The sequence below is a fragment of the Pterocles gutturalis genome, unplaced genomic scaffold (assembly GCF_000699245.1).
Source record: "Pterocles gutturalis isolate BGI_N339 unplaced genomic scaffold, ASM69924v1 scaffold1013, whole genome shotgun sequence".
In the NCBI taxonomy this organism is placed as follows: Eukaryota; Metazoa; Chordata; class Aves; order Pterocliformes; family Pteroclidae; genus Pterocles; species Pterocles gutturalis.
Window position 1 is genome coordinate 18253 of NW_010120082.1, and position 18216 is coordinate 36468.

General features: G+C 41.2%; 1 protein-coding gene across 2 annotated transcripts; it reads right to left on the reverse strand.

Moving 5' to 3' along the window:
• Window positions 1–3033: 3033 nt before the first annotated feature.
• On the reverse strand, window positions 3034–17345 carry MEP1A (meprin A, alpha (PABA peptide hydrolase)). 2 transcript variants are annotated; one of them, XM_010076736.1, is made up of 14 exons: window positions 17277–17345; window positions 17167–17191; window positions 17020–17067; window positions 16164–16204; window positions 15975–16053; window positions 15546–15663; window positions 13836–14011; window positions 10649–10870; window positions 10085–10234; window positions 7064–7279; window positions 5689–6150; window positions 4352–4519; window positions 3553–3760; window positions 3034–3190 (listed from the first exon to the last, which is right to left on the reverse strand). In XM_010076736.1, exons 1-14 carry the CDS (start codon window positions 17343–17345, stop codon window positions 3043–3045), a joined length of 2130 nt encoding a protein of 709 aa, XP_010075038.1. In that variant the 3' UTR covers window positions 3034–3042. The 2 variants fall into 2 exon arrangements, with proteins under 2 accessions (XP_010075038.1, XP_010075039.1); XM_010076737.1 differs by having other exon boundaries at window positions 5698–6150; window positions 17020–17073.
• Between the last annotated feature and the right edge of the window lie 871 nt (window positions 17346–18216).

Here is an 18216-nt window from a genome sequence, read left to right on the forward strand (position 1 = left end):
CAGTAGCTTTACTATTTCCCCTTTCAGCTCTCTGAATGATTACAAAGGCCTGTGTAGACACACAAGTACCTTATAGCTCCTCTCCTGCCCTCACATTAGAGTCTGGAGAGGCCATAGGGTATAGTGCTCTCCACTTTCTATTTAAGACTCTCTGGAACTGAAGATTCACAACTGAGAAGGTCCATTTCAGATCTTCACTTTTGACATAGACAAAATGAAGACTGTGATGATTCCTGCATGGTCTTCTTTCAGATGGAATGTACTCAAAGCTCCATGTGGCACTTTTTTGAAGAAAAAGAAGCTTTATGTCCTTAACAATAATTGTCCTTCCCTTGATATATAATGTGGTAAGACAGAGATGATTGCTGCCCTCTGCCACAGAGGGGACTGCATTTATTTAATGCACAGTAATGTTATGTATGCAAGGAGACTCTTGTGTATGTTTGGGTGTCCTCTCAGAGGAGAGTCACACTTGGAGGTCTCAGGGAGTCAACTCTGCAGTGAATATAAACCCCCATGTACCAGGCAGGATGAAAGGTTTTATATAAATTATTGCTCTAACACTGTATTTGTGGAATCGGTTATTTCCAAGCCTGTATACTTTTTAAAGGCAGGACTCCTGTCTGAAGAAGAGGTCTATGAGAGACCCTGCAAAATATTTACAGGGCACACAAGTGTTACAAAATTTAATGTAAAATATGATAGATGGAATCATGCAGATTTAGATTTGAGGACAATATAAAATACTGCTGTCAGGTGGTACAGCCTCATTTGGTTAGTGGGGATTCAGGCGTAGGTTTACCAATAGTGAACCTGTTACCAGGTCTTTGGGATGAACCAGGATGGGAAACTGTTGCCTACAGTTACAGGCAGGTGTGATGGTTTGGTATGGACAGGTGGTGATGAATGAAGACAATAAACAGCATCAAATTTATTACTTATATTGAAAGCAATTTCTTTTTGCTTGAAGATATAGTTATACTACTAGAACTAGAACACAGACATTAAGAAATATTTGAAAATCCAGAATCTCTTTAAACTGTATGACCAGTGGAAACTTGAAAATCAGACCGTCACACATTTTTCCAAGCAAAATTTGTCTTTGAACAGCCATTGGGTCTAATCCACTCTGGAAATAGTTTGTGCAATATTGAGCTGCTGCAGAACTATCCACTCCCACTGAGTTAGAATAGGCTTCCCATAAACTGCAAAACCCAAATCCTGAAGAGCAGTCACTGCCTTGGCACCTTCCTCTGATTTATTTCAGCTCAAGAAAAATAGCAAAGGAGGAAATGGCGACATACAAGTCTCTGAAGCACAGACCTGCCTGCTCTCACATTCCCTGCTTAGAGTCTTTGGATTGTGACAGTTGCTGAACAACTCTTACATGTGCTCAAGCCCAGATTTCAACCTTGATTCCTTGAAGACTCTGCGAACCTTCAATATGAACAATGCAAAGAGCCCATGACCATTCTATCCACACTACAGTGGCCAGTGAAAATCAATGTGCCCCAGAACTGGGCTTTACAGGTGTGACGCTGTGATACCTTTTCTTTGGACTGCAAAGCCAATTATGTTCTGATCTCTGATGTTTTCATGATTCAGCAGTCTGGCCAGCATGTTTGCTTCTTACACTGCCCCATGAAACATGTTCAGGAAACAGCTGCATTTTGGAAAAGTCAAGTTAGGCAAAATTAAAAGTTGCTCTCCCCCAGCCCCACCCATGTGCAAAGTGCCCAGTATGTAAGGTATGTCCAACTGCATGTCACCTTGTAGCACCTGGGACCTCAGGTGGATTCGTTAACACCATTAGCAGAAGAAATGAGGTTCATTCCTTACAGGCTTGTGTCCTCTACCCACCAATACTCTTTTCTTCACATCACGAGAAGCTGGCTGGAAACTGGGTGTGCTATGGGGAGGGCAGAGCCGCAGAGGTGATGAAGGTCTGTCTGGGGCTCACCAGGGTCTGGGATGGTCCCGTTCTGCCCATCCCTCCTTTGGTGGCAGCTCAGACAAGCTCTACCAACCATGAATACCTGTGAGCTCACGAGAACTTCACTGAGGCTTTTGCCTGGCTAACAACGTTTCAAGTGTGGAAGCTTAGAGCCCTTGGAAGCAGAAATCTTAGGACACACCAGATCAGTTGCTTCCTGCCATCTGCAATAAGTTGTAGGGTGTTAACACCTTATCCAGCAAAATTTAGTACCACAGACTCAGTCTTCATCTTCACAGACTCCCACCCCTTTCCTTGACTTGTGAGATGATGATTTCCAAAGAGATATGGATTTAATGCTAACCACTACAGATCCTATCCTATGATAACTGATGCTCTGCTCCAGTTTCATCCAGAGCCTGCTGAAATCATGGAAGTTTTATAGAAGTTAAAAAACCCCTTGGATTATACCTAGAGAATAGATTTTCACTTGAATATTTGAAAACCTTATGTGTTCAGGCCTTCTAGAAAGACAACTAGCTCTAATGTGAAATTATTTCCCTGATAGAGAATTGGCCAAAAATATACAACAGTAGTTTACTATTAATCCTATGTAAGAGCTACTCAGCTTTTGTAAACCAGCACAGCTCCATGGAAAATGAGTATTGATGTACTGATTTACATAACTAAGGATTTGTACCCTTTAGATTTCTTGAATAATTTCTATAGGTAATTTCTAGAATCTTAATATATGTGCTTCTGTGTGACTTTTTCCAGTGTTTTGAGAGGTTCTACCAGCCATTTAATGTAAGTTTGAACTGAGAGTAAGCTGAGAGCTGAGAGTAAATGCGTGGACTCCCAGCACTACCACTTGCTATTTTATGAAGAAACAAAACATTCAAAGAATACACAAGAGAGGCAAGGTATGGACTTTCATTAGACAGCAGTTTTACGTGATGTTCTTTAAGTGCAAGTGCTACAGATTGATGCCAAGATGCAGATAGAGCATTTTATCCATACACTGACTGGTCATCTACAAGTTCTATTCATAATTTTTCACTGAAAACTGATGTCTTATGAGCTATGGAAAAATACCAGGCTGCAGCTCTTTATCTTCTAGCCATGATGGAAATGAGGACGATGGTTAAGACAATGGTTCCAGCAATGCCACCGACTGTCATTCCCAGGATGTTCCCATGGACCTGCATTGACTGACACCTCTCACCCGTAAAGAAGAAGGCTTGTCCTGACGGGCACCTGGGAAAATAAAGAACAGATTCACATGGATCATGAGTTTTCTCCTGCCCTGTAGGCCCACCTCAAGGTCCTCACACTCACTATCCCAGATGGGCAGTTCCCATTAGAGGGGTTCACATCACAGCATCCCCACCTTCCTTGGAGATTATTTACCTCCTCTGGAAGCACCATAGAATGGAGTTTCTTTGCCTCCCCTTATGGCTGCTAGCAGAAACCAGTCACTGTGGTGAAGTGTTCTGTTCCTACTGGTCCTTGAAAACCTGGTGGCTCAGACCTCTGAGGTCTGTAGCTCTGAATAGTTATTCGCTGCATCATTTGGGTCAAAAGAAATCCAAGGCAAGCAGGGAAGTGGTCTGTGGTACCTGCAGCTTGCTCTTCCTTTCACATTTACACAGACTCCATCATTCTGGCAAGGGTTTGGGTCACACGGGTCTTGCAGATAAGGCAGCTGGTCTTGGACGGGCTCCATATCCTGGGCTGCTCTCTTCTGCCTTTCAAGAACGAGCCCTTCCGTCAAGGCAGATTGTCCAAGGACAACAGGGACTTCAGTGTTAGTGAGGTGACTTATATCTTTTAAAAAAGAAAAGAGAGGAGAAAGACCTCAGATAACAGTGACTGATGCAATATGTGGTACTCTTCATAGCAGGGGCTCACAGGGTGCTTTGTGGACCAGAGGGTACTCCTTGTCCATTTGCCCTTTACAGAGCTCTGGCTGTACCACAGCAAGTTCTACATATTTAAAGCGTAAGATAGAAAATAATACTGCAATTGTGGTAACTAGTTAGGCAAATCAGTGGTATTCTGTACTTTGAAAAATTATGCCAAGCATGGCTGTTCTGTTTGAAAATAAACACCACAAGGAAGACCTTTTAGTATGTTCAGTGCATGGAAATGGACATAGCTACTGGTTAGGGTGCTTAGAGGTGTCTAAGAAGTTAATCTTCAGTAAATCATTGCCATTTCGATTCCTCTGAATTCACAATCACTTCAGTCAACATCACCCACCTAGAACTAAGACACAGAAATGCTTTTAAAAGTTGATCCCCATTAGAAGAGAAGATGACTCAGAGACAGGTAGTAATTATTACTTGGCTGTATGAAAAGAGATAGAAAAGATCACCCATTTATTTTTGTGAGGAGAAACAGGAGGAGGGTCTTTACCATTAAATTCTGCAAAAATAATAAGGTCATCATTTTTCAGGAAGCTTCTCCGTTTCAGCTGGCTATGGGATATGAAGCTACTCCACCCCCAGTTTATACTTCTATAGCAATTGCACGAGTCATCAAATGTTCCAGAAATTGATGGTTTCTCCCATATTAAGGTACCATCTGCAAAGAGAGTATGACTGGTGAGTAAGAACCAAAAAGTTCTGCAGCTGGCACTATGGCGTGACTTTTTGTGCATTACAGTGTTCAACAGGATTTATGCTATAAAATCAAGTTCAGAGCTGAAATGCCCAAACAAATCACAGAGGACTGACAAATTATAGGTGCCAGCACGTGCCTTAGACACGGTCTGCATGAGAACTCTTAGTCTATGTGAGGACATTTAAATTCCACAACTCCCCTTTCATTGAGGACTAAGCAAATGCAAGTTATCTCCTTGTTGTCACCAGCCAAGAGCTCCCTCCTGCATAAGAACACTCCCTCATCAGTTTTTCAGTACGTTTGGCTTAGAGTCTAGCAGATTTTGTTCATTGCTATGGTTCTGTTAAACATATTCATACCTAAGGTTTAAAACCTCCTGCTCAAAAAGTGTGTACTAAACTTCCACTGGAAAAAGTGAAGAGAGATTCATCTCCAGTATTTTATTCTGCACCACACTCAATATTGTCCTGTTTTTCTTATTTCTTTGAATGAACACATCCACGGGAAATCCTAGGGCTGGATGTGGAATTGTGGTGCTACATGCTATACAAACCTGGAGTTAAAAGGTAGTCCCTGTGTGAAAGAGTTAATAATCTGCAGTCTACACCCAGCCAAGCAAGACAGGCTTCAAATGCTGCAGGCTGATCTCACAGGTGGTTTCAGGTATTTTTTTCTTAAACACAGCTACAATGTGAACCCTGTCCATTCAGACCATATATGTTCAAGTTAACCAAGCCTTCAAAATGCAGTTTTAACTTAAATTATTGTTGAGTTAGTAACGGAATGCAGCACCCTGCTGGCATTGCACCATCCTATGGTGATGTGTCACCTATCATAATGGGCAAACCAAAGGGAGAATGGGAATTGCCAGCTCTTAGGAGAACTCTGTATTTAGAGTCAAACACAGATATTCCAGTGATTGTTCATAGTAACACCAGCCTTCTATGTATCACTTTTCACATTAGCTGATCTCTCACGGACAGGAATTCTGAGTCATACACAGGAAAGTCATACAAAGGCACGCAACCCAAACTGGGAAATGCAGCCAAAGTTGCACAGCTCTGAGTCCCACACTCAGCCCTCTGACTCGGGTTCTTTGGCTTTCATTTTTATCATTCCTCCAGGCAGACACCACTTACCTGAGCTAACTTGGTCTTTGCTTGTGGTGAAGCTTTTGCTTGAGGACATCCTTTCCAAGACGTTAGGGTGCTGGTCCAGCACTGTTAGTGCAGCTTGGCGGTTCAGAGCTGGCCACTCCAGAACACCGTCATTCTCGCCACTGCACAAGTGAAAGGCAATGCGAGAGTAGCCACTGCTTTCGTAGTTGGGATACAAAGTTATGCCGAAACCATAACCCTCAGGGCTATAAAAGCGGGGGCTTTGAATACGTGATCCACTTTCGAGGATTTGGCTGAAATTCTGAATGACCCACACAGCTGTGGGACAAGGGGTCTCTGTCAGTGTGACATCATCGATAGCAATCCCACCGGATGAAGAGCTGGGGTTGCCCTTTAGTCCTTGGAAGAGGTAACGGAACTTCTTCTGAGCGTTGAGGGTTACGTGGGCAATTTTCCAGTCATGGTCATCATCCGCTTAGGTAAAAGGAAAGGAAAGCAAAACATTGACATCAGCATGATTGGTGATATTATGAAGCAGCTTATTCCTACCTATCCATTCCAGCTGCATATTGGACAACTGGGCCTCCCACAGAGTCCTGAAGGCTAGAGATCTTAAGTTGATATTGTGATTATAATTATCTCACATTGCTTTATCATCTAAATGCTTTGGACACAATGCAATAGGAACTCTTCATGCATTAGTGAATGACAGGCTCTAGTATAAAGGGCAACAGGCTAAAGGCCAAGACACAAGAAATGGATGGGAGTCAATGACCCAATGTGTTGGAATTAACTATTGCTGCCACTTTTCCAGGGATTTATCCTTTCCTGCAGACTGCTGCAGCTTGATTGAGGCAGGTTATCACAGGTCTTGGGTTTTGACAGCATAAATGCATAGTGCCACAGTGGCTGAATTTGTCCTATTTAGCAAAATCACCCAAAGTGGGAATTCAGTTCACATTTCCAAAATTACTTATGCTTTTATATTTCCAACCATATTAAAATCAGGCTGGGATTCTTACTGACTGCAGATGAGCACAGGATTTACATCTGAACAATTCACTGTCACATATATAACAGCCAACGGAGATCTAGTCAACTGATCTCCAGCAGAGTTTGGGGTCCCTCGCAGTCTCTGAATGTAACATAACATTATTAGGAACATTGTGACTTCTGCTCTGGAACATCTGGATTACATTATTACAGCCCACAGTTTCACTGCTAAATGCACTTATGTAATACCAAAATCCTTAGACGAGTTGCAAGATATTCTGGTAGCTTCAGGAGAATACTTTGATTTCTGAGCAAATCCACTGCATTCATGGACTCAGTAAGTCAACTTTTCTTTCCCCAATATTCCATATATTCCTCATATTTCCAGAATTACCTTGAAAGGTTTGAATTTTCCTTATCTTGCGAACATTTCCAGTGCCATCATCCTCTTTAAACCAGATGATCAGCTTGTCAGAAGGACTTCCTGTCATCTTGTAGAAGAACTGGAGGCACTGTTGAGTTCTCTTTGGATAAAGGATTCGAGACTCTAGGATTGCCAGCTCACCTGCCGTGCCAGAGCTGGTGTTGAAGTACATGAAATAGCCAGCATCTGTGAAGAAAATGCAGACTGTCACTGTCTCTTCCCAGATTTCCTGCTAGCTGCATGGTGTAAACTTATCATTTCAGCTCCACTCTTCTAGTAGGCATAATTGCAGTACTTATCATGAACAGTAGAGGAAACTGTATATGATAACCATCCAAGATAGACCAGGATAAGAACAGAACTAGTAGTTTAGCTTATAGATGGAGCTCATTCCTGTAGCTTATGTCGATTTTGCATCAGTTGGTCTGCTTAGGACTCAGATGCCTCATAGATATTCGAGATGTGAGACAGAGGATTGAGTGCTGACTGCAGGTAAGTAGTACACATTTGTTACCTGATTTGTACTAAAGATCATCTAAAGATGCAATCTGAGAGATCATATGCTTTATTGCCTTGTAAAGAGTAAGATAATTTCTTATCAGTGACGAAGATTTTGAAAAAGGGTTGGACACAGAATTAGCACTCTCCCAACCTTGAACATGAAGAAGCTCTTTTTTACAGCTTGCACAAAGACTTTTCAAAATTAATCTTCTCAGTTTGGGGAAATTAGTCAAGAATTCCTACCTCTCTAGCTTAATCTCCTACTAACATTTTCTGAAGTGTTTTTTACTTTAGACTTTAAGTGTCTGCTTTTATTCTTATATTTACTAGAGATGCACCATTTGCACACGTATCTTATCTTGGTATCACATGGACTTGTCGCATCTTATCTGTATGACATTGCTCTTTCGTTATTCATTATAGTATATGATTTCATGAACAAGTGAAATTCTTTTAGCTGTTGTGTGAAAGCTTCCTCTGTTGGGGCTGGTTCCTTGGACTCGTGTCCGAACTAACATCTGGGGCATAATCAGTTAACCCTGTAGCTGCCTAGATGCAGTACAGTCTCCTGCATGGTTGGTGGAGCTGTTCGAGCTGTCAATCATGTTCCCTCTAACCATGTCAGGGGAATATTCTCCACTACCTCCCACACAGCAGCAATGTTTTGAACTCCTACCCACAGAAACCTTTACAAAGATACCCAATTTCTTTATGCTCACACATGACACTTCCCAATAAGTTCAATTTATGTTAAATTTAAGTATGTTGAATATAAGTATGATCACTGTTGTTCCAAGTGAGAAACAGGTCTGTGAGCCTTTTTCAGGTACGTGACTTTGCTGTTGAACTTATTATGGTATCAAGCCCCCAAATGATCTAGAGTGTACCTCCTTTATGATAAGAAAGTCAAATAAAGGCAACATTAACCATCTACGGAAATCAGAATATGGCCTTAGCAAACTTCAGCATGGGAATACAGGGATCAAATCCAGAGCCAGGCTGCCAGCTCCTCTCTAAAGGGTAGGCTATACTTTCCCTCCATCTGTTTAGCCATAATAAGTCAAAAAACCACAAAGTTAAAACTGTTTGGGCAAAATGTGACCCATCTGTGTTACAAACATAAAGTTTGCCCCCACTTGAGATGACTTCAGAACCAGTTCTCCAAAAATGTCTAAATTCCTGGTGGAGTCAATGGCCCTTTGAAGGTCTCCAAAAGGAGATGCACTCCGTACTCATGCAATTCATTTGGACACCCCGGAGATCTTCAGAGGCACCCACCCTTCTCCATTAACTCTTCAGAGTAAGTGGTACTTATTTTGTACTGAGTCACAAGATGCTAAAGCATAAGTGCAAGTTAAGTGCTTAATTTTACCTGATAATCTCAAACAACTCAGCAAAATTATTTTTCTGCTACAATTGTACTATATGAGAGAAAAAAGAAGAAGAGAAAGAATTTTAAAAGTCAGATGAGGGTTAGGAGCATGTACTTATAGAAGCTGTCAGATGGCTTTATTGAGTTATATTGCATTCTCAGACCTGATCAACAAGTACCAGCATTATAAGGGGTTGAGGCTCTGTTCTTCATTCTGGTGGGTGGGTCACATAAGGGTAAAAGTCTACTCCTGAGTGCAGCAAGTCAAGTTTTTCCTTTATCAAAGAGTAACAAAGCACAGCTGAATGTGCTGTAGGCCAGGATTCCTTCATTCTGTACTTGGGCAAAATCTACAACAAAAGAAACTTTTATAAGTCTGTTGTGGCTTTTCCTGTCTAAATAATGACAAATCAGGCTCTTGCTTGTCAGAACTGCCCGTTGGGATTTAATCTTTATTCTCAGTTGCCAGCTAGCACCCTGCAACTCTGACTTGGGCTGACTTTCTGAGATTGTCTTCCTTTGAAAAATGGAAAAATTACCATGTGAAAAAGAAAATTATCCCTAAACACCTATCATAAAATACTTTGCAACTTTCTTCTACCTCCAGAACCAGCTCTCCTCAAGTTTAACTTGTAATTCACTTTGCAAACACAGCATTTACGAGTGGCTACGAGTGCTGTTTCATTCTTATCATGAGGTTAACACAATTCTTATTCAGACTTTGGAAGCTGCAGTAAATCTTTTTCCAGGTTATATTTCAAAGGCCTCTAGTTGAGACTGTCCTTTGTCCCCTTCTATCTTGCTGGTGTGAAGAACATTCCACTATGTTGAAAAAGCTTATGAGAGCATGAGTTGCAGTCATAAACTCACACCTTTTGTTTCACTAGAAACATTGCAACTCAGATGTTTGTTAGGAAGGATCTTGAATATGGTCATTTAATCCAGTGTTTTCAGAGTAGTTGGTGTTGGGTTTTCTCAAAGGTTAACTACAATGACAGGTTCAGAGAAGTTAAAGACACTATATTTAAAGCACACAGACCAGTAAAGACATGCACAACAGACCATTACTCCAGCTCACCCTTTTTCCATAGGAAAGTGCTCTTTTAACTTTGTTTTACCTCTACAGCGCCCAGCAAGTGTGTGGTCTTCCTGCCCTGGAGTGCTGCTCCCTTGATGGACCCAGTCTAGATCATCTGTGGTGCCCTGAATCATGCCACAGATGTTTTCAAGCTCAAAAGAACACCAGTCCAAAAAAGTAAGAGTTGAAGCTGAAAAAAAAAATGCACACATGGTTACCTCCAAAATAGTATCTCATTAAAATTTTTTCTCTAGGTTTTTGTTTGTTTTGTTTTGTTTTTTTGTTTACACTATATAATGAAGCTGCCCAGACACTAGCAGAACACAACTAAATTTCAGACCCCTAGGAGCAACACGGAAGAAAAGATGTGAATGAATTGACTTTCATTGACTAATTGAACTTTTACAAAAGTCATGACAGCAGAGCCAAAGAGGGGGATGAGGAGGGAACAAAGGGTTTGGGTCTCTACACCACAGATCCTCTCCCATACCTCCTCAAGAGCACCTAAGAAAGTTTTTGCAGGTTTAGAGATATAAGGGAGGGGAACTAGCCAGGTTCAAGTATAAACAAAGAAACAGTTTGCTGTGGCTAAATTATGACTTACTGCAGCTATACAACCGATTCAGTCTTTTCAGGTCAATGGCACTGAAGTCTAGACGTTGTCCAATTATGTTATCAAATTCTGGTATCTTCGCTGTGATTGTGGGGATGCTTTCATTTTTGTTAAATGAAAAGGGTGCATAGTGCATCAATGATTCGTAGTCATAGGGGGTGTTCAGATCAGTGATGAAGCTGTCATCGTACTTTGCAAAATTGTGATCTTTGCCTGGTGAAAGAACAGAGAAATTATTCATTTTTAGAGAAATTGGAAAAGAAATGGCTTTAGCATGGCACTTTGGATACAGTTTTCTGAGGCAGAATTGAAATATACCCAAAAGCAATTACTTTATGATAAAATCTTTGAATTTAGCAAGATTTGCTTATGAAGTAATTTGGACAAAAAAAGAAATGTTTTCAGATTGCAGTCCTGTGCCCTCGTGACTTCAGTAAGTACAAAATCAAATATCAATAAGCTGTAAAGAATAGGATATACAGGAGGTCAGATTAGATGGTCTAATATAAAGCATCCTGAAGGATTAAATGTAAGGATTAATTCCAGAGCTTGTGAATATTGCTGCAAATGTTTCCGAGGATATTAGATCATACACAGACAAGGAGAGGCTCTGGAGCCCTCCCTTCACGAGGGGGACAGGTATGACAGTCCTGGGGTGCCTCCAGGTTCTGTTCTTCTTTGAAGCAAAGTATACATTAGGAAACTATTAAAAAAAATGGTTTTACCCTAGATTGACGATATTGCTATGATATTTCTATTGAAATGTCTTTTGGAAACATTTTTCCCACGGTTTCTTAGAGAAAGTTTTTTGTGATGAAGGTGTCTGCTGGGGCAGAGAGAGGGAGCCATTTCACATACTTTGGTACGGAAGTAACAGAGATTGTCAGCATTGCCAGGAACAAATATTTTCACAATATTTGTCACTCTCTCTCCAAGAAGAAACAAGACAGGACTCCGCTCAGTGGATAATTACAGTTTCTCTGTATAAAGGTTGCCTTTCCCTTCTGCACGTCCATTCTGGGTGCAAAGGTCTTCAGTCCAAGGCTTGAGATTATCTAAGAGCTTGAAATTGTTTTCTTACAGATACTTGAATTGCACCTTTTATCAAAAAGGGTGAGAATCTTGCTAAATCAGTGATATCACTCTCTATAGCTGGGGACAAAATCTTGGCAGGACACAAGCTTGTGTAATGATGCTGGCTTTTAAGATTGTTACCAGACAAAGGGCAACTTCTAAGTGTTTTTAAAAGAAATAAACAGTGAGGAGGCTGTTTCATTAGGTTGCCCTGTGTGTTTTTCCTGAAGTCTAACAGGCTTAGTAGCTTTTCTGTCAACAGAAACATGAATAGGGGATCTCGTCTCTCAACAGCCAGCTATGCGCATTGCAGGTTATGAAAATACATTATGGCAAAAACTTCTACCATGTTATTAAAGTTTCAGCTCACTAATGTGGGAACAGATGTGTGCACATGCTTGTGAGCACACACACACACACAGAGCACAATCATATCAACCTTATTTCCCTTTAGAGCAGTCAACATCTTTCAAATAGCTTCAGTAGAATTTTTCTATTTAATGAATTTGCCTAACTGGAAAATGGCATTTTATAGTCTGGACAGAAGCCTACAGAATATAGGAATTGACTGTAATGATATCAGACCAGCCCCAGGACTCCACTCAGAACAGTGTCACACTCAAGTCCATCATCTGTATAATTTCTGTAGTGTCCCAGGTTTGTGGCTACTGAATATGCCACCGATAATTTGAGGAGATTCAATTATACACTTTTTGAAAAAAAAATGTATGGAGGACTGGCACATTTGTCAAGCTTTTCTGTAGCTCTGTACAGGATGGAGCTCACATTAGTGCATTGTAAGTACGTTGTAAGTCTTCTTGCTTTGGAAGTGGTTAGTTACTGTGCGTAGCAAAAAGGGGCCCAGAAGTCAGAGTCTAGATGCTACTGTGATCATCATCTTCATCAGCATGATTCAAGATGAGACCAAGTTAGGAATAAAGTGAATTGGTTTTAGTGCTGTTCAAACCAATAAAAATGATGGTCTGCAAAATCAAGATCCACATCCTGTCTATTGCTCAGCCACCCCGCTACACTTGCAGGATAGAGGCAAGTAGCAACGCACATGGCCATTCAACTTAAAGCAATTCAAAATATCAGATACTGCTCTTTGAGTTCAGCAGAAATTGCTCGTACCAGCAGTTCTTATCTATCCAAACGAGAACACAGCATTCCCTGAATCTAGTTCCTTTCTGATTACTATTTTGCATGTATTTTTCACTTATTTGCAAAGACGGTGAGGGCATAACCCTGGAGACTGAAGTGATCAGTTTGTCCACACAGAGCACGAGTAATGGCAGGGCAACTTTGCTGCATTGGTATCACTAGCATCACAAAGCACCACCACTGGGAACAAGAGTTTAGTCTTTGCTAGCATGCCTTCAGAAATTCAAATATATGATCATTAAGTAGTATGGAATCCAACCTGACAGGAGAGGGCAGGAGAAGCTGTCTAGGGACCAGTGAGAGCTTGTGGAGAGTTTGCTGCAACTCATAAAGCCACTGGATCAGGTGAAACTAAACATGAAGACAAGAACCTACAGAGACACACTAGGCAGGGGAGAGCAGGGTAGATCCCTATTTTATGTGTCCTGTCTGATCTAATCACTTTGAGGTTTCTTTATGTACAAAGTAAATCTTCCCAATTCCAGTAAAAACTGAATCAATGAGTATAAAAACCTCTTAGATTCTGAGAAGACCTTTCATTATAGAAGAACCACCTCAAAGCTCAGGACAAGTTGGGATCCCAACACACCATCCCAGTAAGTTTACAATTTGCACTACATGGCAAGAGAAAATAGACTCTCAGAGAGGGGAAGTGATTTGTTAAAAATCAGAGAGCAGACCAGTCCTAGGGCCAAGGGGAAAAAAAGTCTTCTGGCTTCCAAGCAGGTTCTCTCTCTTCTGACTTTAGATAGTCTCTGGTCTTTCACCAGAGAAGTTGTATCAAAATCCCACTACATCTACAGATTGATTTACAGAGTTCTCAGGTGTGGCCTAGTGTTTTAAAAATCATATCTTTAAGAATGTTTTAAAATCTAGGAGGGAAAAGAAGAAACGGGTGAATCTGCACTTTATAAAATCTGTCTTGAAAGTCAAAACCAACCTGTAATAATTTCATCCCACCAGATTGTCACATAGTCATCCCGGTCCGTCCTCGACTGCTCATGGTAAAATCCTAAAGCGTGCAGGATCTCGTGTTCCACAATGGCTCTGTAGTCACACCCTTGCCCAATGGAAAGCTTCTGCCCAGTGTGCAGGTCCCCCACGCTGGACCAACACCTGGGAAAGAGAGAGATGTTAGTGTCTGCTGAGTAGAGTTTTCTTCTCTGTATTTAAGTTCTCCATCTGCTCACTGGATTTAAAGTGATATCGAAAAAGGTTTAAATATAAAAGGAGTAACACAAATCATTATTTAGACACTGACCAGATGCCTTGATACTCTACAGATACTCTCTACTCTGGAAGCAGACTAAGCCTCCAAAACATTCTTGCTGTCACTTGAATGAGGCTAGCATTTTACTTACCCTCTATGTTAGACGAGCTCACCCCTGATTTTTGAGATCCAGAGAAGCTTAGTTCTATATCAGCTGCTATTTTGCCAAGAAAGTTGCCAAGAAACATAATACAACTAGAGAAACAGTAAGCTCATCCAGACAGCTTTCTTGTAATCACTTGGGCTGGAGAAAGGATCTAGGAGGATTTAGAGTAGCAGCATTTCGTCCTTTTTAACATCAGCTATGCAATGCATTGGCCGCAGGTGGGAAATTACATCTCTTTGTGTGAGGACATGACTGGACAGAGGCTAGCCCTGACTGAGAAGGAAAGGAGCTCCTCAGTCAATTCACTGGGAATTTTTGGGGTAGCCCGAGGGTGATGTGAGAGGCAACTGCTAAAGAGCACCTGCTTGGACTGTAGTTTCGTTTGCACAACACAAATCAATGTCAGGCCAAGTTTGGTGCAGGAGCTCTAAACGCTCTAATGTGGGTTCTGAAAACAAAGAGCTTGAGCCTATAGTCTCTTGAACAGCGGTTACCGGGGAGTTTCTGGTACCAGGCTCTTCAGCAGCAACTTGTCAAAAATCGTGGTGATTGCACAGTCTGGTAAGGTAAGTGTCATAGGACATATTGCCCATGGAAGAGCTGAGGGCAGAAATATTGGTGTCTACAGGCCTTTATGAATTTCTGGGAGAGTAAGAAATATTCACAGCTGATATGGTGAAAATATTTTTGTGCTTTTCTACATGTTATTTCAAAATACATTTAGATGTAGGAAATAAAATAAATCTTTCCAGTTCCTGGGAAACCTGAATATCTGACTATAAAACTCTTTCAGATTTTTAGAGGACTTTTCATTAAAGAAGAGCCACCTCAGAACCATAGCAATATTACAACAAACTGTTTTCCCATAGATTTTTTTGATCTGTCTTCAAAAGATTGCAAAACTTAAATTCTGGCTATTCACATCCTTAGTAGGTTACAAGGATGTACATGGGGGTCATTAAACCCGCCACTGAAATGGAAAACAACCCTAGGTAAGAAAGTGGAAGCAGCTGATGAAAACTCACTGATGAGGGGATTCAAACGTCAGATGCTTATTCCAAGTTCATTATCCAAGTATCCTCTGCAGTCAGCAGAGAGAGGCAGCTGCTCCCAAGCTGTGTGTAAGAAGGTAAGATGGGATGCTTTCTGGGTGGCCTCTGTTTCTCTGCTGACAACAGGTTTTGACCAAACTTTCAGACCGCTGAAGTCAGACGGAATAAATTCCCAGCTGATGCTACACAGCAAAACGAAACAGAAATTGCTATAACCCTTACCCGTCTTCTTTGCTAAACAATATGTAGCTTGTCTCTCCTTCATATGGCTTGAAATCAATGCAAGACTTAAGACGGTACATTTCAAATGCCTGGAGAATGACTGCTTTGGCATTGAGATCTGGAAAACACACGTCAGGAAAGCACCTTTAGCACACTGCAGATCATTCACCCCGGAGAGGTAAGATACACACACAGATATACGCATGGGACAAAAGAAAAATGATTGACAAGAAAAATGATTTTATTAAATTGTGTTTTGTTATGATAGCTGTAGAAGAAAAAAAAAAGGTTTTGATGTAAAGGAGCAATCTAGTTATTAGTGAATTTCACTGTGAGAGAACCAGTTCTGAAAAAGGCAAATTTTTTATCACAGTGACTCCAGTGCAAATAAGGATTGGAGCTAAAATCTGAATAAAGTATCTGCGTTACCTAGGTTATCACCCAGAATATACGGAATGGGGAGCTCCCATCTGTAGCTCTCATTTCTTATGGCGTTCCGCTGAATTTGCTGAAAAGGGAATTAACATCTGGTCATGCATCTGCTGTGGGGAGATGGGCTGATTTGCACCAAAATTAGAGTTTGGACCAGTGATAGACACAGAATTTTGAATTACTTACAGGGAGCATGATATCACCCTGAAAGAGATCCAGTCCAGCAGCTGAAAAGCAATTTTATGAAAAATAATGTAAATGAAACCTCAGATATCAAATGTATTTCACCTCATAAACCATATTGAGCCTGCTTATACAAGTTTTATATCCTCAGGCATTTACAGAAAAATAAAGAGGGACCAGCCTCTTTACACTGAAATATAGGGACAGACCTAAATGTAACAGTAGCTGCTACTCAATATTTACTACTCAGCATTTTGGTGGCTGAAATCTGGTGGCCACCATTATCCATGTCTAGTTTGATAACCTCTTGCTTGCTATCAGGCAGTGGCAAGAGTCACACTGTGAGACAATACTCTGGAGAACACTGTAATATTGGGTAATGCATCAGAAGGGATATTGTACGGTGCACCATCAAAGGAAAAACTTGGACATTTGCATTACAGGAAATAAAAAAATTAGAGTAAGTACAATGTCTTGTGTCTTTTGTATTTGGTTTCCTTACAATTTATATAGAAGCTCAAGAAAACATCTAAGCTATTTTCCATTTTGTAAAACTTTATAAAAATTGTGTAGATGGAGGGGAAATTCTGGTGGGACTCCAGAGCATGTTACAGCCTTAACACCACTCGTCTGTACAAACTTCACAAGTGAAAGACATCTGCATTTGTTGTTTATACAGGGTTACAGCCCTAGGATAGGTCTGTACCTAACCAGAGGAAGGTAATTCAGAGCTCACTTAATTATGTTTCTCTTGTTACCATGGCCAACCATCAGTCACCCACATCTTTTTTGCAACACTGAAAATTCAGCATTTTCTCACAATTTTTCAAGCCTTATGAGAATTTAGACATGAACTCACCTAAGTTTATGTCTGGAATGTCTTTGAACATCTCACCAGCTTCAGCATCTGCTGCTGCAAAGCAGAGAAAACATTTTGTGTTCAGATGTGGTGGCACACAGCAAGCAGAAGAAAATGCTTTAAAACTCATGTTCACAGAGCACTTACCAGCTTCACTGGAGAGGTGCTTCACCTGAAAGAGAATAAAATACAACTAGTGAAAGATATGAAACGTCTCTGGACTGAGAGGAGCCTGTAGAAATCAGGTTTCTACTTACAGAGACTGGAGTGCCATGAACACAACACAACAGAAGCGCTAGGCAGAGTGGGACGATGCTGGAGCCCATTTTTGCAATGGAAAAATAAGCTTTTCCCTCTCATCTCTTGCAATATATAGGGCATGCTGCTGAGCTTTCCACAGAACATCAGCCAACCAGCTTCGAACTTTACACCTTCATAATTATTATAACAGCAAGATTTACCTCCTAAAGGGCACATAATGGCATTGTTGTTGCCAGTCACCTAAGTGCACTCTGGAGGAGTGTTACAGAAAGGAAAATGATAACTTCATGCCTTCAGTGCAGCTGGTGAAAGACCCACCCAGATTTTGTGCAAGAAGACCTCAATCTGGCCCAAAGTTGCTGACACCTTCCACTGTGCTTAGTATCTGTCAGCATTACGATCTCAGCTGCAAAACATAAAAGCCATATACCTAATCAGAATTATTCTGGGTTTATAGCACTCCAGTGACATTAGAACTTGTCCCAGCGGTGTTTTCAATTAATAATTAACATCGCATTGTAAAGATGAGAGATAAAAGAGATATGACTATGAATGCCCTGACAGTGTTTTCCCACAGCTGATCTATCCAGGACTGATGCCACCCTGCACAACATGCCACCCTTTCCCTCCAGAGATGGTCACACATATCGGTAGATCCTGGGCCTTCCAGCAAAACGCTCCTTTCTTTTCTGGAGGACAAACTTCTGTCCTGCACTTCGCTGTCTTCTTTCACAGAGGATGTGGGTCAGGGAGGGCACATGGGTTAACTGCGCCAAGGCTGCAGGAAGCTGGAGATCTCCCACAGGTCCTGCATCATACCTGCTACCGCCTTGCAAATGTCCCATGTGTCCTGGAGCATCTCACTGCCTTAAACGTAGGCAATTGAATCCTGCTCCCTCATTTCACATCCGAAATTACAAGTGATGAAGGTGAGGA

Bases quoted from the DNA above. Each gene is read 5' to 3' on its own strand.
- MEP1A (XM_010076736.1), bottom strand. From the start codon at position 17,345: ATGGGCTCCAGCATCGTCCCACTCTGCCTAGCGCTTCTGTTGTGTTGT. The intron at 15,664-15,974 runs GTAACGCAGATA...TGTGTTTTCCAG, and splicing joins TATTCTGGGTGATAACCTAG to ATCTCAATGCCAAAGCAGTC. The intron at 10,235-10,648 runs GTAAGTCATAAT...TTTTTTTTTCAG, and splicing joins GAATCGGTTGTATAGCTGCA to CTTCAACTCTTACTTTTTTG.